Here is a 25,924-nt window from a genome sequence, read left to right as displayed (position 1 = left end):
TATTAGATTACTAAACATTGTTTTTCAGTAATGCTGAGGTGTTTTTCAAGTGACTAGGATAAGAGTGAGTTTGTAAGACATGGGAATACTTAAAATCCTTGTCTCAGAAAACCTTTACTTGAAGCAGCTGATCCCCCTCAGCATGAGGGCCAAGACTCGCCTTGATATTCTTGCAGTTGTATTAAAATGATCCTGAAATGGGCTCTTCTTCCAACCTTGGTAGGACCTTGATTTCAGCCTCCAAAATAAATTACTAGTCTGAATTTGAAATAACAAGAGCCTGCAACTGGTTTTGTGGCAAGGTGGATATTTTAATAAAAGTCTTAACCTTGGGTTTACAGGAAGACTGTGCTCACTGTAGAGTTGCTACCTCAGCATCCTCTCTCTCTCTCTTACTCTCTTGTGTCAACAGAAGTGATGCATCGCCCCTATGCATTTTCAGAATAGCCTCAACACAGAATATGCAAGCTGTTTCCAGACTGGATTAGTGTGCAAGCTAATCGATGTTGATTACAATGTCTTCCATAAGCAAAAACCTAACTGTAGTTATTATTCATATATCGAAATATTTTGATCATTACTTGTGGAAGTCCAAGAAGAGTTTTCTCATGTAGCTGAATGACTGAAGCAGAATTTCTTCTAAGCGCAAATTCTTCTTTTAAAACTTGGAAAACTTTGAGGATTTATTAATTCCCACTGACTTAAATTCATCCATCAAAGATTCAGCAGAAGGTCACTAGGGTCCTGAAAACTAAACCTCATTTTTAAACCATTTCATGGGAGCTGTCACTTCTAGGATATTAGTGTCAGGAGTTGTAAAAGGTGAGAATGCAAATGCAAAGAGCAGGTGGCAGACAGGGAGATGGATGACACAAATTATTTTTCAAAGGAGAACACGAGGGGTTGCAAAGCAAGAAACTAGATGTGAACAAAAAAAACAAAACAAAAGCTGAAACAATGTGACAAGTAGAGATGTGCCGAAGAGGTGTTTTCCTGCCGATTCCGATCACCGATACCGATCATATAATTATTTATTTTTTTAATCATAAGCACTACCGGTTAAATTATATGGAAAAAGGAACCATACAGCCACCTTAATTTAGACAAAAACTTGTTTTCAATAACTTTTTCCAAGAAAAAAACAAAACAGGCATTGTGCAAATTGTACTGCTATAGTAAAACTATCTTAACAGACTGAAAACATATGGAGGCTCTGAAGCGGCTAAATAATGCAAAGCGTCAAAATAAAACCTCTCAACATTGCCAAAAAATGTAAGTATAAAACTTAACATTCAAAGGCAAATACAGGATCCATTTCAATAAACAATCCTGAGTTACTGAATGAAAACTTCCTGATAGCATGGCGGCTAGCTGATTACTGCTAGTTCTGAGTGGCTGCTTCTGACTGAGCGGAGTAATTATGCAGAACAGGGAGGAGATCAATTATTTTTTTTAGAGATTATCTGTCTCATGTTAGGACAGCGAAAGTTTTAATACGCATGTAAAATTAATTTTTTTAGGTTAGATGTTGCAGCTTTAAGCAGAAGTTCGGTGTGAGAGTCACTACCAGGAGGAGCAGAAGCGGCGCTCCGTCTGTGAAATATTACTACCTGTAGTGCGTAGCAGCGGTTCAACAGCGAGAGCAGAACCAGCATCTTACATCGCAGCTCGAAGACTTAAACATTTTGCGGGTTATTTGTTTAGCTTTCTTACCGTCATGCTAATTCGGGTGAGTATTTGTAGCTGTGCGCTGCTTTACCTGCTATCTGATTCTCCATATGTCTTTTTTACTGCAGTGAGCCTCGATGTAGCCAAACTCTGTCAAGTATGGCATTGTTCTTATGTCGTATTAGATTCGTCGTGTTGATGCATTTCGACGTGCTTCACCCCACGTGCTTTGATTTTCGCCGCAACACGCAAACTTCCCCATTCACTCAGTGCGTTATAGTTCCACATGGCTTAGGATTTGTTGCTGCGCGTTTGTGCAGAGTGAAGGAAAGAGGAGACCAGCTGCACAGGCAGGCTGCGAAATGAGATGCAGGTGATCAATTTGTGTGATCGGCAACAAGAGGCCGTGATCGGCGATCACCGATCATACACTTTTTCACGGAAATAGGCCGATTATGATCGGTGGCCGATCGATCGGCACACCTCTAGTGACAAGCTAGGAAAGTTAAAAGAGTGGTCTGATGAAGATCAGAAAAAAAACAAGTCAACTCAGGAGTATAAATGCTATAAGACATCATTAAATCCATGTGATGACATACATTAACAAAATAAAGTAAATTAACTGAGATCTTCAAAGGAAATTCTTTTTTTTTTTTTTTACGAGTTCTCCTTGTGTTTAGGCTTGCAGGACACATAGGCATCAATGCATAACATGAGGGTCACCAATGAAAAAAAAAAGTATTGAAAGCAACGTCTCCAGCTGTGATACAGGACAACAGCAATGTACGCAATTGCTTGGAGACATAAACAAACGTACTCAAAAATGTAAAAGCTCACTACGGGAAGTGAATCTACCCCTCACTGGACAGTGACATGTCTTGTGGGAACAATTGCAATTTCAAAAACAAAAATTCTGGCAACATTCAGTTGAACGTCGTTACTTCTGCTCCGGTTTGATCTAAGGAGAACTAGGCTCATTCATTCATCTGCTGTGATTCATTTTAAAATCTTGCATTTTTTGGGGGCCCTCTGATCATCATGATGAACCCCGTTCTATCTACCTACTTTTCATTATATTCAAGTTCTGTAATTGACAGGGTCATCTTGGGAAGTTTATTTTGTTTTTCTTAACCGGTAACATTTTCTTGACTGTGTTTAGGATAAATGTTTTGCTGAAAAATACACCCTTGTTTCAATTTTATATTCTGATTTAGAAAATCTTTAAACTTCTCCATTCATCTTTGTCTAACTATATGAAGTCTGAAGTCAATGTATGCATATGTATTGTTTGAAAAACAAAAGGTTGATTGAAAATGATCTATATTTCACACTTTTTGCTCTCTTGTTCTTGATATAATGACGTTCTAACAGAGATAGCCTCCCCCCCCAAAAAAGTACAAGACGACAAAGCGCAATTTAACTCAAAAGACGCAGTTGGTTTTGTGTTTTGAGTGTTATTTAATAATAATGTAGCTCTGATAATGTATGCAAAGAAAGGAGTGAGAGGGGATCTGTTATACTGCATTCTGTTGCTACTTTAACCAAAGCATGTATATTTAATTAAAACCTAAGGGCATTGGCATGACTTGTAAAAAAGGCACAATACTTCTCCTTTAATTACACACTGGGAACTCATTTTAGAGCAAAATTCACACTGCTTAACCCAGAAACCTGTTGAGTATGCCACATTTTATTTACAAAGCTGTGGTTTAAAAAAAGCATTGGAAATTAGTTAATTATTACACAAGTAAAGAATTGAATTTGAAAGTATTAAACACTGACATTTGGACATATCATGCGTACACATTACAACCATTTTTTAAAATAAATTACTTTTATGTATGCGAACATACATGCAGGGTCTTGAAGGATCTATCTGTGTGTAGAAAAAACTAAATTAATGGGCAGACATGCAGAAAACTATGCCAAATCAGTTTTATATGACAGCACAGAGAAGATGAAGAGTGAGCAATGGAATAGGATGTGTGGGAGTCAGCATGTGAGCGTGTTGTGGGCCAGGGTTAAAGGGTCATCTCTACACTGCCATTACTGTATCCACACATTTAGCTGCAACACACACACACACACACACACACACACACATGCCGGAAAACACATGCACAGCCACAGGATAGGTGCATATAAATTGACTTGCACAGGCCAAAACAATGTACCTATTTGAAATGGTAGATGTGCATGCGATTCAGAGGAGCTTCTGGCTCTTGCAAACCTCCTACAATCTTTGGTATTTCTTTGCATTCCCAGCAAGTAAAATTACCCCCATAGATCTTCCGAGTGTGACATATTGATTGTTAGCCAAAGGGGAGGCTATCATCTCATCTGCTGTGCTGCTGCCTTTCTGGCCAGTTAAAGTGTGTTGGGATATTTGTTGGACAAGACATTGTTAAGGGTTCAAGTTGCTAATAGAGGATCATTGCATTTTGTAATGAAATGTTTATCCTGCCATTTGCTATAAGTGCCATTTGCAACTAACAATGTGGTTATGCAATACAGTGGCTAAATCTAGTATGAGTGCTGCAAAGGCCAGTGGGCCTGATTTGTCAAAAACCTACATAGATTTGGGGGAAAAAAACAACATTAGTCCCCGATCTCATAAATCTGTTGGCTTAAAGCAATCGCTATTTTGATACTTCTATTTATTCATAGTTTTGCCCACCCCACTGTTAAAATTTCTATCATAGACGGAGAAACAGGCAACAGAGGAGAAAATGCAAGGCAGACAGAAAAGATGAATCATAGTCTCTAACACAAAGAAAGTGTCCAAATATTGTGTCACATCTTGTTATTTTCAAAGTAGATTTGCCTAAACAAGTGTTGAGCAGTCACACATTAGAAGTGCTAGATAAAGTCCTGCCTCAGTCTGGCAGCAACCAAACCCAAATTAGTTCTTCACACACCACACTGTTGTGCAAAAATGTGCAGGCTAAAAATGATGGCCTTCATAAACTTTCTCAGACTTTTACAGCAGATTCTCCCCAGAGGCAAGCCCACACCCTCTGCAGTACCCCTAAAGAAACTGCCCACAGTAAAATTTGACTGAATGAAAGCGTCTTCAATCTCATTTTGAGAAGTTTCATCCAAAAGCCCCCAGCATGGACTGCATTAGCTTAGGAGTATTAGGTATCCCTCTTTTAAATCCAATTATGGTTTTGGGAATAACTTCGTAATGACATGCGTGGGAAGAATTAATAAACGTAATACTCACTGGCAGTGTTGTACATGACCGCATTCAAGAGCAGTTAAATTTCTGAAGTACTTGCAACTTAAAGCTGTTTTTCATATGACAAAGCTGAAATGTGCACAGGTGTCACTGGTGACTTTGAATGCTAATTGGCAGCGAACAAAAGACAAAAACTAAAACTTTAAAGGCCTACTAAGCATGACATAGCATGATAGTTTTCTGATGATGCTGTACAGGATCTTGGAGTTTTGACTCAATTGAGATTGTTTTGGTAGTCAACAATAAATAAACATGAAGTAATATATGCTCACATACGAATTGACACATCCTGAAATTAGATAAAAATTGTTTTTTCCTCCCTGAACATATTATGTTGATAACTGAACCCCAACAAAAGCAAATGGTAACAAAAAAACCAAGGAAAGTGATGAATAAGCTACAAATTTTAGCCTCACAAACACACTTTAACTGGGGCAGTGCACGTGCACACAAACCCTCACACTGTTCTTGCACCCGACTGCCAGCTCTCTCTAAGACCCCACTGAAAAAACCCCAGCTCTTTCAGGACTTCTAAGCCCCATATCTGGGCAGACGCCATCACTTCCGCCCCTTCCACCTGTCAGGTGCCCTTGCCTGCTTTAATGGTGGCAGCAGAGTGGGAGAGGGGGGCGGGCAAAAGGGAGGCGTACGGAGAGCAAACAGTGGACGACGAGCTGCTGGATCCCATCCCTGCCTTCGTGTGCCAGCCCTACATCACAGTTCATTTCACAGCCTCCCCTCTCCTCCGCTGCGCTCGGCCAAGCCTCTCAGCAGGTTTCCCTCTGCAGAAGAGTTCTGTCGCCACACAGGGTGGCATCTCTGTGCTCAAACCCAAAGTGGCAAGCAGCCACCTCCACAACATAACTAATGACTTAGCATTCAGAGTTTTGCAGAAATTCCATTTAAATTCCACTGAACCCAAAATAATTCACACCAATACAGTTTTTTTTTTTTTTTTTTTTTTTTTTTTTTTTTTTCACACTGAGCATATTTCAGCAGTCTGCTTTTCTGGTTTGTTTGTACAGCACACCATCTGTAGTTAGTTCTTATAGGACGGAGGTGTCCTGGTAAAACAACTTTGAAGATAAAGGTGTTTCATTGAGCGCTATCCTCAAGAAGCAATCAACAAAGGCACAGCTGGACTTCTGCTGCTTTTTAACTTCGTCTTTTGATGTTTCTACCCCACAGCAGGAGGAAAACTGTACAGAGGAAAGGAATTTAAGAGAACTGTAGTGCCATCAATACATAAAATCATTTAATATTTTCTAGCTTTAATTCTGAGATGACTAAACTATGAACCAGCAGTGTTCATGGTATATTTATATATTTATATACATGTGCAAAATTGTGTTAAATTTGATGATTATAGCAGCTGTTGGTCTTTGTTAAACTCAGTGTTAATTGCAGTGTTACTACAGTTATGCTAATTTTTCACTTCTCTGTGAAAATGTGCGCCGAGGCGATGACAACATGCGAGATCAAATCAATGTTGACGTTGTAACAACACCATCATTACTTCCTCCCTTCACTCCTGAGTCTGGATGTGTGAACAACAGGATTTCATTTTCTGCTGATGAATGGAGGAAAAATGCAATTAAACCATTTAAAACTGATATTTGGTGGCATTAATCAGATACTATAGGCAGCTCCTGGGTTATACGGTTAGATAAATTGTAAAAATGTCAGATTTATTACGCATATTAGCAGTTTCAGATAAGGAATCATCATTTTAACTTCTGCAGATAATAGACATATATGACAATGGATCTATCTGGAATAATAAAAACACAGCACAAGAAAACCTTTTCCCCATCATCATTGTTTTTGTCTGCATATGTTTTTTTTTCCTTCCTGGTGTTACTTGTGGATTTGGTTACCAGGGTAACATCTCTAGTGGCCTGCAATTTCAGAGTATGGTGCCCCGTAATGTTGGTTCCATGTTGCCATAGCAAATTTCTCTGTTCGACAGTGTACACTGTATCAGGGGGCTTAGCGGGCTAATGCTCCTCAGTGCAGCAAAACACTAAGACAGTTAATTAGGCTTTATGGAAAAATCAATATTGAAACTGGTTCAAGGAAGAGTCTCACCGGTAAATTCATTTAACTTATCCCACTCCGTTTGTCAGTTTTATTTTCACTGTTATGAATGTGCAATGCAATATGAACACACATTTTAATAGGAATAACACTAACACAACACCATGAAATTAAATAGCAAACGAAACACCGTTTTTCATGCTGGTTATCTAAAATGATACTTGGGAGACGTGAATTTAAGCATTTTGTAAAATATCAAGTCCTGTTTTGAAAAGGTTTGTGCTGATATACAATGTGAAGAGTGTTTAACAGTGTGTTACTTTTTTGCCATCACAACATAGTCTTGAATCTTCGTTTTCCATTTTGTATCGACAACCTGGTAATCTGACTGGTTAGTAAACTTCATTAAGTCTCTGGCCACCTACTGGAGGTCAATTTATTATTTAGTGATTTTAAGAAACAATAGGATCAGAAAAAGTTGAAGCAACAGCTAAGCTAAACCTTAAGAACAAATGGTTCTTCTAAATTACCGTAAGGATGACACTAGATCAGCTGCTAAGTTCTTTAAAGGTCTTTTCCCAGCTATGTTTTCACCACCAAACAAATATAGGCGAACTCTCTAAACATAATGACACCCCAGAAAGTGAATTGTTCTGCAAAACATCTACAAAATGATTATGCCAACTTAAATAATAGCCAAATACAGCAGAAATGTCTGTCAAAATCTAATTCTTTGGTCAAAATTATATACACACAACTCATAGAAAATGGGTTGAAGACTCATTGTGACAATATACAATTAAAAATACCAATCTTAAAATGGACTCGGTATATTAAAAAATATCAAGTGGGAAGTAATTCAAAAGAAGCTTCCTCCACCTAGAAACAGAATAATTTAACCTTAAAATTATTATTTTTTGTATCTATTTTTAAAGAATGTTTCTATTATTCTGGCACTTAAAGAAAATACTATATATGTAAGTCTAACTGACCCAACATTCAAAGTGTAGACTGATTTAATGTCAGACAAAATAGTTCTGTTTTTATACGGTGTATGCAAATATCTGGTAACAGCTCTGATGCTGATGGCACAGAATGTTTTGATAGTTTTGTAACAAAAAACAACAACAACAAAAAATCACAGCTTATTTTAGATGAAGATAAAACTGCATATGTGACAGTATCAAATCAAATGTGAAGAAAAGTGAGCCTGCTGCACACTTAATCAAGGTTTTGGTAAGAAGACTAAGGAAAAACATCATTGCTGAACATAAAGCTGAAAATAATTAAGAATTTGACCAAGTAGGCTAACACGCCTGAATTTCAACATCCTAGATTAGGCTAATCTGGGCAGTAAGATTCAAAACATGCTGCAGCAGAACAGGCATGCCCAACGTTAATGTCTCACTCCACTTCCCACATTTCTGAAGAAGTAATTTATATAAGTAAAATGAATGATCAGTTGTTACTGAAACACTGGAGAGTTGAATGGGTATAATGGCACTCTGCACCAATCTGAAGGTTGAATAACCAAAACAACAGATTAAAAACAATAAAAATCTTTGTGGGCTCACATGTCCATTTATTCAACAATTTAGTTTTTGAACTGAAAATGTTGCTTATTTTGTTGACATAGTTTTCAATTAAAATGCAATTAATTGCAAATAATTAATTACAGATCATAATTAACTCAATCGAAACTTTGAACCAATTGATTATTAAATATGTCTCCACATATTTAGTAAGAAAGGAAACAATTACCGGCCAAATTGAAATTAATACATTTTTTAAAAAGCTGCCTCTTTAGTGTTCAGAGAAGGAGTGTCATTTACATAAAAGTCTTGTATCTTTGTGCAGCTGAAATACAGGACAGATACTCAATAGCGTGGCAAGGGTGTAAGTAAACATTTAAAGCCTCAAAGGAAAAAAGTAAAGCTACTGTGCAAGTTAAACAAGAAGGACAAATAATCCATATGCATTTAGAGAACATTGTGCTGAGAGTACATTGTATTCTTAGCTCCATGTTCTCTCCAAATGGGATGATAAAAAATTTACAAAGACATCTCTGAAGGCCTTTCAAAGAAAAGTTGTTTGAAACATCGTGGAGGTAGAAATCTATGGTGAAACAATGTAATCCCACTATAGGTGGGGATTCAATACTTTTAACTGCATTTAATACAAATGTCATATGATGACTAATCAAATTCGACCTAAACAATTATTAAGTTTATTTATTGGAGTTAAAATTGAACCCTTTAAGTAAATAAAACACATGGAGGAAAATCTGTGGATTAATCTGTCTTTCTTATGAGACATGACTGCCACTTTAATTGAGACGTACCTAATTACATATTCAAGCATGTGCAGCCCTATAGGCTGAATTAGCCAATCATAAATGCTGTCTGCTGCCATTGGCTGAGCTCCTGAGAGAGCTCTAAACTGTGCTGAGAGGGGGGCGTGCATGCGGGGGCTCTCGATCTCTTCTGTGCTCTCCCATTCAACCCCTGTAGTCAGCAGAACGAGAGGCTGAGCGGAGCAGCACAGCATTCACAGCTCCTGCATCCTGCAGATGAGTCTGCTCCGAGGAAGAGAGGGGGAAAAAACGACCCTGCCTCACAGAGAAAAAGAGTCACAGATGAAGAGAGGCAGAAAGGGGATGTAAAGCACAGAGGGAGAAAGAGGGCAAAATGACAGGACCTGAGTAAAAGGTGCTGCCTGAGGACAACTGCAGCGATACTAAATCTGGAGCTGTCAGGACAACCCTCAGTGAGCCAGCGAGTGAGAACGGCAAGGAGAGGAGGAGAGAAGAAGTGGATTTGAAGAGCTGATTTTATCACTCTGGACAAGCAAAGATGGGAACCCCGAAAGGCTCTCCGTCACCAGATCAAACTTCACATCAGAGAAAAGCCTTCAGATCGCCGGTTTGAAGCGTCTTCTTCAGGGAAGTGACAAAACAGAGAAAAGACATAACCTAGTAGTTCCAAAAGCTGGTGGAACAGACCTCACACAGGACTCTTGCTGCCGAACTGCTCAGAGCAGCTCAAATCTCTCCTGTCCTCATCTCCCTCAGCCCTCCATCAACCTGGCTACTCCTGCCGGATGTCTTCTCTGCATGCTCTCCCACTGCTCAGCAGTTGAACACACTCATGGTCGATGCCAAGGGAAGGAACATGAAATGTCTGACTTTCTTCTTAATGCTTCCTGACTCGGTGAAAAGCAAGTCAAGCAAAAGCTCCAAAAAAGGGAATGCCAGTGGCAGCTCCAAGCTGCCCCCAGTCTGTTATGAGATAATCACCCTGAGGAGCAAGAAGAAGAAGAAGATGTCCGCGGAAATTTTCCCCACCAAGAAGCCGGCATCCACCACCACCACAACCAGCAGCACCACGGTGCAGGAGTACCAGCAGCAGAACCTCAACAACAACAACACGATACAGAACTGCAACTGGCAGGGACTCTACTCAACTATAAGAGAAAGGTACAGTTCGCCAAACAAGGAAGCTGCACACTGCAGCACAAATGATTCTCATGACTGCAACTATTTGGAGATTTTTAAGCGTACTGATAAATGAGAAATTTGTGTAAAGATTCTCATATATCAGTATCTCAGACAGGACTAATGCAAGCTAGTGACCTTCATATTTGTGGTTAGCTATAGGGAATGTGAGAGTGTCATGGTGTGATTGTCTTAAAAAAACAGTATAAGGATCATTGAATGAAAATTAAAACAAAAAATATAAAAATGTTGTTTTTATTAAAGAAGACCATAAATAATTTGTATTGGTGTTAAAATTCTTGCTTATTGCAGTTGGGAAATTGAACTTCAAATATTCATAATCTTCATAGTAGTGTAACAATCTGATATTAGCAGGTTAGGTGGTCTGGCTATCTGCTTAGGTAGCTATCTGGCACTCTGCAGCTTATCAAATTTAAAACAATATTACCTTAATAAGAGCAATGGGTTGCAGTATTTTACATTACATATTGTTCATGTGTTTCACAAATTGGAATGTTTCCAAACGACAAAATTTACCATTTTTGTGAGCAAGAGAAAAGTGTAGGAAGGAGCCTTCTCTCAGCCATCTGGACAAGCAGTGCTCAGCAATCACTGGGAGAGACAATTCCAGCCAATCCACTGGAATCTTATTGAAACAGCTTTAAACTGCACATGTTAACCGTACGTGTTTAAAACCTTGGTGTACCTCGACAGCTGCAACCGGCCCCTGCCGTTGTGCCGGTGTTCTGTCAGCACTGTCCTCATTCTGTTGGGGAGACCTCTGTTTGCAGCCTCTCCTACTCCTCCAAGCCTTCACTGCTCTGATGCAGTGGAGAACAGACAGGCAGCAAGTGTGTTTGATATGCACAACATGCAGAGGATGATCTGTGCTAAAAGCAAAATATTTACTTTGGCCTATCTGTAAAAGGCCCCAGCTGTTCGGAGCAAAACATGGGCTTTTTTTTTTTCTGACCTGGCTTTTGTTGTCTCTCCAGATCGTCGCGGGGCTGTTTACCCACCCCAGTGACATGTACTCAATAATATATGAGCACAGCTTTATTGTTGGTCCCGTTCTTTCACAGCGGGGACTTTCCATTAAGTTTGTTGTCTTGTTCGTCTGTCTTTGTGAAGAGAGAAGACATAAAACGAAATGGTATGAGGAGAACTCATACGGATGAGACTGTTTTAGTTTAAATGAAGCAGGATGAAAGATGCTACTGAGCAGTAATGTTACCAAACAGCTGAAATACTATACAGACGTACTGATTTTGTTGTTCTGCTTTTCTCTCCCTTCAGAAATTCAGTGATGTTCAACAATGAGCTGATGGCAGATGTTCATTTTGTCGTGGGTCAGCCTGGAAGGACCCAGCGGCTGCCGGGCCACAGAGTAAGAATCTATATCAGTAAAAATAACAGCAACAAGAAAAGGAAATCAGCAAACAAGGGATCAGGCAGGCTCAGTTTCATAGAAGGTCATTTCATAGAAGCATGAAAAATAATCTTCTTCCATCCTGTGCTTCTGTGGAAGTGAAATCTTTTGTGCTCTGTTCTCACTTCCGCACCATGTGTCTTTTTCAAGACAGTCTTCAATTATTTATATAAATGAGGCTGAAAGAGAGCGAGCAAGAGGAAGGGGTCGTCTCCTCCTCAGCAGTCATCTCACACAAAATAGATTCGCCCTCGTCTCAGCCCAAACTATGCTTTTCAGAACTGCTTTGGAGTTAACCAACTTTAAATCCAACAAAGGAAGATGAAAAAAGAATGGTAATTTACAAATATTGGGATCCATTTAAAGTGATCCTTGGTTTGGTTGCTCCATTAGTGCAATTTATTAAGGTAGATGTAAACCCAAGGACTCGCACTAGTGTGCGGACTAAACCGCAAAGTCCAAACTATGCTTTTCAGAACTGCTTTGGAGTTAACCAACTTTAAATCCAACAAAGGAAGATGAAAAAAGAATGGTAATTTACAAATATTGGGATCCATTTAAAGTGATCCTTGGTTTGGTTGCTCCATTAGTGCAATTTATTAAGGTAGATGTAAACCCAAGGACTCGCACTAGTGTGCGGACTAAACCGCAAAGTCCACCTCGGTTTCAAACAAACTCTAGAGTGATGGGTTTATGGTCTGAATGTGATCCGACCTCAATCCTACACCTCAACACCAGTCGGTGGCTGCAAACTTCAGCCAAATGACTTCAGACATTTAAAAATTTTTGACTTTTTTGTTTTTTTAAAAATCTGAATTTTTCTCACAAATAATAAGTAAAGGGAGCAAGCTTTCGAATTGATGCGTAACTATGCCAACTACTGTCCCTGACTTTCAGTTAGAGAAAAACAACTAAAGTTTAACCAGGTCACAAGGCATTTTTAAATGTCTTCTGCAAACATGACACCAAACTCTTACTAATAAACAATTTACTGATGAAAAACTAGGAAAAAATATGTTATCGCTTATTAATTAGTAAATAAGAGTGGAATTTCAAGCAGGAAAATCCCCCTCAGCTCTCAATAGACCATAAATGCAAAGATCAGAACTACTTTCAGTCGGTTTCAATTAAATTTCATCTGTTTTAATGCCTGTGCTAATTTCAACAATTTAAAACCTGTAAATAAGTCTGCTTTATTTTAAATAGATAGATTTTAAATGTTTTAAATAAAATGTTTCTAGATTAGTTATTAGATGCTCAGATAGGTAGTATTATATCCAACTTGTAACATAATATTACTTAGCCCAACGTCTTTGTTTCCTCTGCCCACTGAAGTGTCTGCTCTTTCAAGATGTTCAGATAAATAATTAAGATCAACTTTTCTTAGACCGTATGCCTTCTATGAAGGCACTCTCATATTTACTTACTTTAAACACAATTACACAAGATTAATACGGCAAGTCCCTTTAATGCCTTAAATTCACCCGTCCAACCACATTAGCTTTCAATAGCTCTATTTTCTCTCTTTTGGTCCATTATATGGGACCAAATGAATTATATATGATTTGGAGCTGCAGTGCTCTTGGTGCATTTAGAGAGAACAGTTATGGAAGAATGATTTGATGGCCCTTTATGCTGAGACATTATACCAATAGGATTTAAAGATATTCAGCTCAGGAATCTTTATTGTGTCCAGTTGGCAGGAAATTACACAACCATTATCTTTGCAGTTAGTTCCTTACCAAGCCAAGAAAATAGCTAAAAGCATTAAATTTGTTTATATCTATGAAGTATATTAGAGCATGACCTGAGACTAATTTAATTCATTTCTACTATATTGTTCCCTAATCCACATACAAGAGCATGTGTGTCTCCATAATGAAGGAAGCAAATATGTTTTAGAAAATTGTATTACAGCATGTACCGGCATCTACAACAATGGTGACATCTTTTCGAGCATTTCCCCCTGACTGGCTGCAATTTAGAGAAATTTATTTCAGGAAATTTATGCCACCCACATCTTCACCTACACATGCTCGCACAAACACTTCCACACAAAGATCTAAAACCTGAGTTTATAAACAGAACTTGAGGCCCTGCAGTGTCTAATCGAAGCGTGCCTATTAATGAAAACGGTGATTGTGTTGCATCTAATTTCATCATGATTCAGATAATTCATTAATTCCAGCAAACTGAACCTTTAGTGCACTCTGTTAAGTATCTAGAAATCTGCCTTCATCTCCGCAGGGAAAAGGAAAGCTAAGAACAGCAGAGAAAAATCTAAGGATTAAATATTTTCATGAATTAAGCTTTTCTCAAATACTTGCATTTTCATCCAAACAAAAAAATATATATATTGGACCTTGTCTTTTGTATATCCATCCGACTATGCCAAACTTTGCATAGTCGGATAACAAATGTGTTTACTTTAAACAAAAGGCTAGGTTTTCTAGGCATAATCTATTGACAAGTCATTGTTGGTTAGGGTTCTCACAGAAATGAAACACACATTTGCTTTTTTTAGTGACTTTATAAAATGACCTGAGCAAAATAATTACAACCCGACCTCGGTAATTACTGCGGAAGCTTTTATCTGCCATCACAGGCATCAGGCAGTTCTAATTGCAAACAAGCTCTAAGTGCCTGATTTTAGGCAATTCCTCTGATTAAATATTTCTATCTATCCATCTATCTATCTATCCATCTATCCATCTATCTATCCATCATCCTTATGGTATGCAGACTTTGACTCTATATTGTTAAGGTTTCACTTAATGTTTTCTTTTTTTTTTGATATTGTGGTCAGATACTAAGCTGCACCCAAAGTCTAGATGACTAACAAGAAATAGTGCCATTGACAAAAAGTCTGGGGCATGAATCATTTTCGAAATCTCACACCTCCATAACTGTACATGCAAAGATACAGAGATGTGCTAGTAAAATGTATATTCCCCATTGTCACAGTGTTTTCTCTTCTTCTTTCCACAGTATGTACTGGCTGTAGGCAGTTCAGTTTTTCACGCCATGTTTTATGGTGAACTTGCGGAGAACAAAGATGAAATTCACATACCGGATGTGGAACCAGCAGCATTTCTGGCAATGCTAAAGTAAGGAGGTTGAGACTGTTTGTCTATTTTCCCCTCATATCACTGATATTTTACTGATGCTCTTTGTCTAGATCAACGCTTTTCTGTTATATTTTGGATAAAACTGCTCAAAACTCATATGACTTATTACACCCGTCTATGCAACAGTCAAGGGTATTATCTGTAGTGAGAGTACATAAGTACAATCCTTGTCTCATTTATGCCAAAAAGAATCACACTCATGTTTTCTGAGGAAAGAACGGTGATTTAATTACAGTTAAACACCCAAAATTGCCTTTTTTGCTCATTAAGTGAAAAATAAATAAATACAGTACACTGTGATGTACAGTAGAACTAATAGTGGATTTTGTGATGAGCTGTTCAGGCCCTGCTGCAGCACAAGCTTCCCCAAACCATGACACATCCACCTATATGCTTTACAGTTGGTATCAGGTTTTTTTTCTTCCTAAAAACACCAAACATGTTCTCTGTTCTGGTGTCTCAATTATCTAGTTTTAAACTCATCTCTCAAAGAAACGTTATTCCAGAAGTCTTGGTCTATGTCCATGATTTTGCTCAGTGTGACTTTCATGTTAGTCTTGGAGAGAAATGGCTCCCTCATCATATCTCTCATGAAAGTTAAACTTGTGCAGTCTATTTCTGACTATACAGGGATGCACATTCACATCAACAGCACAAAAAAGATTTTTGGAAAATAGTTTTAGCATTTTGCAGTCTGCTCTCAGGTTGACCTTGCCTGGATGGCCAGGCTTGGCTTGTAGTTTATTAGTGTTCTCCATTAGGAGACTCTTTTCTGTAGAGTGTATTGGCTGATTTCAGATTATTTAGAAACCTTTTTAAACTCCTTACTAGAGCAAAAAGCTGCTGCAATCTTCTTTCTGAAAGTCTAATTCAGCTCCATTATCACCAATGGGTTCACTCTCACTTTACTCGACAGGAACATAAAAAGCTAAATGTCTGAGGTGTCAACAAGATAAACCTGAGTCAAAATGCTGAGTCATGATGTTGTCATGTTGGGCACTTGATGTGCAGTTTTAGCCCATTTAAATGGGACTCAATCTGCCCAAAAGACTCAGAAAATCTGAGTGTTTTCTGGTTTATTCCTCAACAGAAACTGCATTTCGATCAAATTTTAAATAAAATGTTCAAAAGCCTATTCAACATTTATCATTTATTATTTTTCTTTAGTATTGATCCAATTTGAACTAAATAGTGACTAAATAAATGACTTTACAACGAGATAAACTCTCAATTTCCTTTCACAAATTGTCCTAATTCCAATAATTTTGCTATTCTACCTCGCCTGATTTTACAATAATATGCTAGACATCGTAGTTTGGTGATGTGTCTAATGTCCAATTTCTACTCCAACAGGTATATATACTGTGATGAAATTGACTTGACTGCTGACACCGTGCTGGCCACTCTCTATGCTGCCAAAAAGTACATTGTCCCTCACCTGGCACGCGCCTGCGTCAACTTCCTAGAGACGAGTCTGAGCGCCAAGAACGCCTGCGTGCTGCTCTCCCAGAGCTGCCTGTTCGAGGAGCCGGAGTTGACACAGCGCTGCTGGGAGGTGATTGATGCCCAGGCAGAGCTGGCTTTACGTTCAGAGGGTTTCTGTGACATTGACTCCCAGACCCTGGAGAGCATCCTACAGCGAGAGACACTCAATGCTAAAGAGATAGTGGTCTTCGAGGCTGCACTTAGCTGGGCTGAGGCCGAATGTCAGAGACAGGAGCTCACATCTTCTACTGACAACAAGCGTAAGGTCCTGGGAAAGGCCATGTACCTCATACGTATCCCTACAATGGCTCTGGATGACTTTGCCAATGGAGCGGCCCAGTCTGGCGTGTTGACGCTTAATGAGACCAATGACATCTTCTTGTGGTACACGGCAGCCAAGAAGCCCGAGCTTAAGTTTGCAAGTCAATCGAGGAAGGGCCTGACGCCGCAGCGCTGCCACAGATTCCAGTCCTGTGCCTATCGAAGCAATCAGTGGCGCTACCGCGGCCGCTGTGACAGCATACAGTTCGCTGTGGATAAAAGAGTTTTTATCGCCGGGTTTGGCTTGTATGGATCTAGCTGTGGCTCAGCAGAGTACAGTGCCAAGATAGAGCTGAAGCGTCAAGGTGTGCTGCTGGGGCAAAACCTCAATAAATACTTCTCCGACGGGTCCAGCAACACCTTTCCCGTATGGTTTGAGTATCCAGTCCAAATTGAGCCAGATACCTTCTACACTGCCAGTGTTGTTCTGGATGGAAATGAGTTGAGCTACTTCGGACAGGAAGGGATGACAGAGGTACAGTGTGGTAAAGTGACATTCCAGTTCCAGTGCTCCTCAGACAGCACCAACGGCACCGGGGTGCAGGGAGGGCAGATTCCTGAACTTATCTTCTATGCTTGACAACACGTGTAACCATTTTTCTCATTTTTAGTGCACTTACTGAAGCAGAAATGTATCACTTTGTGCATAACGGAAGGTGTTATTTTGTTAGACCCGCGATATGTTTTCTTTACTTATTTTGACATGAGCAAATGGTCCAGCTCCTGGTCAATTTGCCCCGTCACCATTTCATAACCGGTGTAATTCCTCCCCAAGTATACTTGCATTTTATTGGCTGAATTACATCAGTGATTAATTACATCAATTACATTATTTTTTTTAAATCATTTTTGCAGTACTTTCATAAATTCCAAAGATAAACTTATAACATTTTAAAAAATATTTTCTGAAATATTGGGAGAGTATATTTTGCTTCTTGACAACCAATTTTTAAAGTATTTATTGTATATTCTACAGATTGAAAAAAACAGCTATTTAAATACACTTTTTGCATTTTTTTTTACTTACCAACACTGAATTACACTGAACTTCTTGTTTAAGTCAGTCAAGGGGAACAACGTTTATTTTTAGTTAAGTCTCAAAGAAACTTTAAGCAATTTGTGAAAACCCAACTGATGAGGTCATTGCTTTGTACACTTCTGATACAATTCACAAGATTTGACTTAATTGGAGGTGAAAGTTGATGTGTTTTAAGGGAACATCCCAAACACACAGCTTCCTTTTGTGACATCACGGTAAGATCCAGGAAGGAAGGAGACGGGTTCTGTGTCCCAGAGATGAATGCGCTTTGGTGCAAAATAATTGACCTCAGATTTAAAGCAAAAGACATTGTGAAGATGTTGGCTCTCATTAGCCACAGTAAAACCAGAAAAAACAGTTGTGTTGTTTATGTAGTGTACATTTTTGCTTTAAAGAATTACTTTAAATCCTTGGTTGCCAAAGCTGGTTTAAAATATTCCCCTGGTGGGTAGAAATTGATGCATAGGTAGTATGAAAGACCCTGCAATGGATATTTCTATTTCATGCGAGAAAAAGTTACGTACGAAAAGGTGAAGGAGCAAAATAACCTAAACTGGACCATTTAAAATAAGTTGCTGAGTTCTCCAAATAAATTAACTGCCCTTATGTCTCGCTCTAGAATAAACAAACAAAAAAATTCCTTGCACTACAGGTGCATGTACAGATGAACATATGTAAATTTTGAAAAATGTATACAATACCACAGTTGTGGCCTGTGCTGGCTGTATAGATATCTTATATAATAAAAAAAATGTTACAGTATGTTATTTCTATATTTGCACAGAGTGCACATATATATGAGCAATACTTGATTCCATGGTGATCATTTTATTCCAGGAGTCTCTGGACCCTTATCATGGAGATAAAAAATACTGTACAGCTTTCAAAACCAGCCCATGTTTAAGATCAAAAACATGGTTTGTCTAATGAATATGAGTAATGAGTATTAGTTATTTGCTTTTAGGTAATTTAAAATGGACTGCTGCCTTTTCAATATTGTTCTGGAAGCATTAAATAACACCTTTAAATAACATTTATCTGCATTCACACCCTCTGCAAACCATCTTAGGAGGGCCTCTTGCAAAACTAGGGCTGCACAATGTTAGAGAAAAAAAAACATACGGTAAAACTGGCGAGTGTTGATATTCAGCTCAAATTTAGTTTCTTTTACCTTGGAAGTGAAACAGCTAAGTTATAATTGCTGAATGATTTGACCTTAATGCCGTCATCTTAATTTGTGTGCTGCATTAAACAAGAGTCTCTAAGTATTACAAGCATAAAGAGCTTGAGTGCATGCTACTTGAAACAGTAGCCAACACTTATTGCAGGTCTGGCAAGTCTTTGCGATATTGCGTAGAGTGGTATTGCGATAAATTTGCAATATATTGTGCAGCCCTATGCAAAACAATACCCTCATTGTCAATGCTGCTTTGCCTCACGTTTACAGAATATGAACAGGAAAGGGGAATGGAAATGATAAAATCCCAACTAACCTCTTATCAATGCATGAGCAAGGTAACAGAACTCATTCAAGTAATTTTCATCAATACTTGCTATAAGAGGGGATGCAACAACATGCCTGGTTAAAAACATGTTTTTAAAGTTTATTTTTCTTCTTTAGAAAATCTTTGAATGGTATAACGTATGTTGCTATCCTTCATTGTCACTATGTAGCCTCATGTATTCGCCTTAATCCAGGAAAGCAAGGTGTCTAAATAATGTTTATTTTTTGCTTGGTATTAGTTTTGCTTGTAAAATATAAAGCTGACTAATGTGGATATGTCTAGAGGCAAATGTAGAACTTAAATCCTCACCATTCACTACTTCCTATTGAAATGTTGTCCAGTCATTTATCCATAGTGATCCCCACTGCAGCACTCACAACATGGACAGACTGGATCTGTTGCCATCTTATATGTATGTACTACTAATTACTGTGGCACCTTGCTTTTTGTTTACAGTAAAATAACCAGTTGAACTGCTGTTTATCTGCTGAACTGTGTTAAAAAACTATGTGCACTGGAATTGATGAAGCACTCCCTCCTAATGTGAACAAACAGTTTCAGTATTCATGGAGCATATTACTGCACAGTTGCACTGATGCTGGCTTGTGAATAAGTTTGTTTTGCTTTTTTTTGCTCATTTTTAATGCAGGTAATTTCGGGGGGATTTACTATGCTACTGAATATTCTTTCTGATGAGGGATAAAAGTCTTCAGGCTTGTGTGCTGGTGGTAATGGATGGGTAAACTGGTGTACATGTCCTGTGTTGTATGTGCTACAGTACTGCAAGACCAGCGAATGTGTATGGTTGTGTATGATGCAAATAAACAAAAGTTGTACATACGCATTGTGTATCTCGTCTCCTGAAGGTTGTATGTGACTGCATGTTCAAAAATTAGGACACGGGGTGACATCTCTGTTCAGTGCTGCAGGGATTTTGAATGTCAGGTTGAGCAGGCAGTTGATTGTCTCTGTGTCACTCTGACACCCCACCGTTTTCTGTCAAATGCAAATTGTGTTCTCCATCCTTCTTGAACCTCTTTGTACGTAGAAATTATTCTAAAAAATATGCAGTTCTGTAAAGGTGAGTGAGGATTTTTTTAACCTCAATCCAGAGGAAGGGTTTAAAAAGAACACCTTATGTTTCAAAGTTAGAACAGATAAAAGTAAAAACTGATATTACAAAATTAACCACAGGTTAGAGGTGGTCACTGTTAACCTTAATCGACAATCAGTAGCACTGAAAAAAAAAAAAGGATTTCCAATTCACTACACGCATCATAATTAGGTACCACAACCATTTTTGGAGAATAAAAATATCTACAAACAGGAAGTTTGTGTTCAATAAAAATCAGATGATAGATGAGGGATTCATAAATTGGATAAGTAAGTTTAAAAACTGCTACCTAACAAAGAACCTGCAGCACATTTTCTCTTTTTTAAGGTATATATATACTGTATGTAAAAATCTAAATTAGCAGGCCAGACCAGAAATGCCATTGAAAGTTGATCAGAAAAATCCTGATTGCTGAATTTCTAATCTAATTTCTAATCCGTGTTTAATTCCCAGTGATACTGACGACGACCATTTGAGGATGCCTAGATGATACAAGTTACAATGAGATTTAATTTTCCTTCGGGAAAAATAAAGTGTTTCTGAACTGGACTGAAATTTTTCATCTCATATTATATCTAGGCCTACTGATTTAAAAAGAATATTTAAAGGCACCACTATCTTAAGAGTTTCTAATTGCAAAGGAGAGATAACTTTTTCTAAAAACAATGAGTCAAAAATACGCTTTGGGAATTAATTAGATTGTGTATCAGGTTATAAATATGTAGTAATACATCTCTCACTCTTGAGACCAATGTTTCTCTTTGATGTGTGCGAGTTCGCCAATCACATCAACTCTTGTAAACTTTTATATTAATACAAAACCAGAAGCCAGAATTTCCACAACCTTTCCAGAACTGGCCAGTAACATGAAAAATGTTACATGGTTTAATGACTCTTGATCCATAATACACATCTCCTGTTCTATCATTCAGACGGTCAGGTCAGAATTAGATTTAAACAACATGAAAACTTGGATCTTTGCCGTCTTGCATCAAAGGTTCAGGTTGCAGTTGGTGGTGTGAGAGATGTGCATTATGAATCCGCAAGGATGCAGGAAATGCTTGAGGCTTTTATCTCGATGTGAATTTAAATAAGAGGAACATTATAGTTAAACTATAATGTTCAGGAACATTAATGTTCCTGACACCCGTACTAGGTCTTTGCCACAAAGACCTTAGGCGCTTCTGAAAGAAAAGAAGGTCTAACCTGGAATTAACAACAGTACCCTGTAAAGTAGATCAGTCTATCTAAATACACAAGCAAATTTTTATTGTTCAGCAGGAAAGAAAAAATATATATACATTTCCCAATCCAAGTAAAGTTTATGTTTTGTTTTAATGCTGAGAAGAACAACCCCATGCAGAGAACAAACCTTTGTGTCACTTTTGATGCATAAACAAAGCACCAGGGCTTTGGTGAGAGATTTCCTCCTTTTGTTCACACTGAACACTTTTTTTATTCAACACTATAATTTCATAATTCTTTGGTATTTGTCACAGTCAGTTCAGTAGACAGGGTGGCTAGAGGAGGTGTGGCAAAAGGAACTCAGCTAGGGATGATCAACAAGAACTGAATCAAGGCTCAGTACAATGGTGACGTTAAAAGGCTGCACATAAAGAGCAAACATAAAAGTCGCCAGATTTTATTCTGCCAGGGCTCCACTCTTCGTCTTGTTTGCTGCAGGCAATTCACTGCGCAACATTCTAATAATTTCCTTTGCAGCAAAATGTAAATGAATTAGTAATAGCTAGAGAAGGAAGGAAAACCCAGCTGTGGGTGTAAAGAATTCATCAAAGAAAATTATTTCTGTATAGGATTTTTAATTGAACCTCGTTTCGCACCTCAAGGAAATTCTCCAGTCTCGCCTTAGGCCAAACGTACAGATTGTATCTATAAGATAATATTCAAAGTACAGAATCTGCTTTAGTGCAAAAATATGCTTAGCAAGTGTTATGAAAGTCCAGAAGGTTTGCTGGAATGTCATGATGAATGCAGAACATTTAAAGGGGTGTTTCAAGATTTTTTAAGTAATTCTCTGGTAATTTGTTAGCATAACCGACTTGACTGCAGAAAACTCTGGCGTCTTCAGAAAGCATAAATTTGACTAATCTTAAGACAGCCCCTCAAATACCTGGCTTTCTCAATGGTGACTCAATGGGAAAAATCAAAAGCAAGATATGAATTGTGGACCTCCAGATGTATTGTTCATCTTTAGGTATAATTTACACGTTAGGAAAAGCGTCAAATTCATCTGTGCAAACAGTGATGAACAAGTATAAACAGTATGACAATCTTCAGCCATCTTACCATTCAGAAAGGTGACAGTTTTGTGTCAAGGCTAATTAGCTAGAACTTCAGCAAACCCAAAACCTTTGACTTAAATCTGACAGTTTCAAATAGCATTCTACCAAATACCAAGTGGATGTATATAAACTTACTTTATCTCTTAATTTTGGCATTTAGCAAATAAAAGTAGATTGCTACATAGACTATGTAAATATGTGTTTGTAGCCGTTTATGAGAAAAAGATTTCAAAAAGCAAAAATATAAAGTTGCTGTCCTTCTTGTGGATCCGTTTGGTTTAGATTTGTGGGAAGCAAGTGTTGTGCATGCCAGGTATATTTTAATTACTTAAAAGAAAACAACAATATGCTTGGTTAATAAAAAGAGCTGTAAATTATTTAAACCAGGGGAAAATGTGCATGACACAGCGGATGTAAACAATATTACACCCCAGTTGTGCCACGATAAATACCCTGTTTACATAATCATGGTTTTGTCAAATGAAACAGAATCCAAAATGCTGCAGCCAGGCAGAAAAGTAAAAAAAAAAAAAAAAAAAAGTAGTTTCATAAGCAGTGGAAGCTAAATATGTTGCCGAAGCATTATGCTAATCAAGCTATTTAGTCCTACAACTATAGAATGGTATACCTGTCACCCACAGCCATTACTGTAAGGCCTGATCAAAACCTTGAACGCTGGCAGCTTCCCACAGCATGGGCTGATGAGGGCTGAGCATGCTACTTTTTCTATGTACTCCAGAGCCTCCATTCAGACTGAAGCATGTCCTCTAAAGCTGCTCTGTGGCTTTGATAGTATGGAGAAAGAGGGGCCCTTCTTTCCCCAGGGTCTGATATAATGAGAGCAAGCTTTCTAAACATGATCCACGGCTCTCTCAAATAAGCTGCTTGAAACGGCTCGAGACTGAAACACTACAACAAACAGCACTGATTCATTTGTACACATGCTCTCACTTCCATCTCTCTGTGTGCAGCTTTGGGGTAGGTGGGTGGGGGGAGGGGGTAATGTGTTTTAACATGCAGTAGGGTGTAATATGGGGATGGAGAAGGCGCAAACCCTCAGGATTCCCACTTTATGTGCATCTATTCAGAATATCTGTCGTTTCGGTTTAATTATTTCCTGCTGGCACAAAGAAAATGCAGATTGACAGATTTTTAATGATTAGATTCAGTTTGCATTTGTATACATATGAATACAAATGCGTTGAGTAGTTATTGTGAAAAATAATAGGTTTCAAATTTGGTCATTATCTGGCAAATCTTATCACTTTGCAGCTGCGAGGCTGGTAATCAATAGATGCTTTATTCTGCCAAAAAGGTATTTCTTTTGTCAACCAAATAAAAATTTATCAGCGTCTCTGGGAGCCAACACAGCATTTCCTCCTCATAAATACACAAGTAATAGAGATTTTTTTTTCCCCCCCATTTTCCCTCAGTTTCATGTGACTTAACACTTTCCAACGCTGCCAATTTCTGTATAAATTATAGCAGGAAGAACAAAAACAGATGTAGTTAAATGATAATACCCGGAGTTCTTTAAAATGCGACTGAGCTCAAACAGCCTGCTTTTGTGGCCCAATTTAAGAAGTGGAGCGTTATCTCCTGTTCTTCTGCCCTTTTTAATGTCCTGCTTACCACAGGGAAAAACCACTTTCTGTGTCTCTCTGTGCAATTAACACTGTTCAAAACAGCATTACCTAGGCAACTGTGGCCTAAAGCTAACCACTGGAGCTATTGCCATGCAATTCATTGCGACTTTGAAGCAAAAATTTCAGCTCTCAAACAAAGAGGGTCTGGGTGTAAAGTACCTCCATTTAAACCATCACCACATTCATGCAATTGGCCCATATAAACAGCCCCGGCAGTTAATTGCAAGTTTAATTGTCAGCGTACTAATGCGTCTGATGTCAGCAAAGACTTTTTTTTTTACTATTTAAGTCAAATAGCTAGTTGCAGATGCCTCAACTGTGAAGAAAAAACTTTCAGAGCTGATGAGGTACTGCTGTCATCAACTTGTGGACCCCATTTTCTTCCCCATTACCCTTCAATGGAAGGTACTACTGGCTCAGTGCTCTTGTATTTGGCTCTGTATCTTTCCTGCATTGTCAGAACAATTGCTGCCATTGATTATGTGTCTATTTGTTGTTGTTTTTTTCTCTCCCAGAAAGTGACACGCAATGTGTGTGTATAGCTGTATCTCCTTTCTGAACAAATTTCTAACAGAGCTATTGTTGCCATCAACTTTGTTCAATCTTTTTTCTTTCCCACAGAAAGTGCACCTGGTTTAGTTCACCTGTGTTGACATCTGCATCTTTGGTGCATAAAGCCAATGTCAGAGCTAATTGTTACCATTACAGAGACTATATCACTACTCGTTACTCAGCACTTCTGTTTTTATGTTGATCTCTTTTCTGGACAGAGCAAATAATAGAGATATTGCTACTATGAACTTTGTGTAACATTTGTTTTCTTGGCTTGTTTTCTTAGTCAGTGAGAAGAAAGTACTGCTGGCTCAGTGCTTCTATGTCACATTGAAAGTACTCTTTATGTTTAGATGAAACCAGGTATTGACAGAGATAATGATGTCAATTACCTGTTGAATTTTCATATAAAGTTCTACTGACCCAATGGGTCCATTAAGAGCTATGACGCTATATTGGAAACTACTGACAGAATTTATGATGCCATTAACTTTATAAACTCCTTTTGTTTTTCTCTTTCTCGCTAAAGGTATTGCTGGCCCATAACCTGAATCTTTGTGTTTTATGTTTCTGTACAAAGTCACTGAAAGAACTACTGCTGCTATTAACTATGTGTACATTCTTCGACTCCCTTTCATATACGTTTCACCTGGTTGAGTGGTGTTGACGTTAGTTGTGTTTTCTTCCTACAGAGAATCACTGCAGCCATCAACATTGTATTTTCTTTTCCTATCTATAGAAGGTGCGGTTGCTCGGTTTTCTGCCTCTCCGTCTTTTCCTCTCAACTCCAAGTGGTACTAGAATGAATGGATTTTATCTGGATGGACATAAATACATGATGGATGCTTCTTCGACTAAAAATGAACTGGACTTCTTTGTCTGAAGTGCTTTAAGTAGAAATGAATTTTTATTGATGCTTGAGAATACTAAATTCTTAAATAATGAATCATAAAATCTAAGGCA

The 25,924-nt window shown here is 38.2% G+C and overlaps 1 protein-coding gene and 1 long non-coding RNA gene across 6 annotated transcripts in view; one reads left to right on the top strand and one right to left on the bottom strand.

Annotated features, from left to right (window-relative positions):
- LOC103477236 (uncharacterized) overlaps positions 1–25,924 on the bottom strand; it is a 172,405-nt gene that overhangs the window by 105,272 nt on the left and 41,209 nt on the right. For 2 of the 5 annotated variants that reach the window (XR_014091152.1, XR_014091153.1), the window contains exons 3-5: positions 11,703–11,834; positions 11,413–11,560; positions 11,146–11,260 (exon numbers count right to left, since the gene is read on the bottom strand). This is a non-coding gene — a long non-coding RNA (uncharacterized LOC103477236). Of the gene's footprint in view, positions 1–10,435; positions 11,330–11,412; positions 11,561–11,702; positions 11,835–25,924 lie in introns of those variants that run through there. The other 3 variants (XR_001777371.2, XR_001777372.2, XR_001777370.2) reach the window with 3 other exon arrangements.
- btbd3b (BTB (POZ) domain containing 3b) lies at positions 9,422–20,186 on the top strand. The gene is made up of 4 exons (XM_008430209.3): positions 9,422–10,421; positions 11,736–11,826; positions 14,857–14,975; positions 16,350–20,186. Exons 1-4 carry the CDS (start codon positions 10,093–10,095, stop codon positions 17,380–17,382), a joined length of 1,572 nt encoding a protein of 523 aa, XP_008428431.1. The 5' UTR covers positions 9,422–10,092; the 3' UTR covers positions 17,383–20,186.

The sequence above is a fragment of the Poecilia reticulata genome, chromosome 15 (assembly GCF_904066995.2).
Source record: "Poecilia reticulata chromosome 15, P_reticulata-male-v2, whole genome shotgun sequence".
Taxonomy (NCBI): Eukaryota; Metazoa; Chordata; class Actinopteri; order Cyprinodontiformes; family Poeciliidae; genus Poecilia; species Poecilia reticulata.
This window is presented reverse-complemented; position numbering and strand designations above follow the sequence as displayed.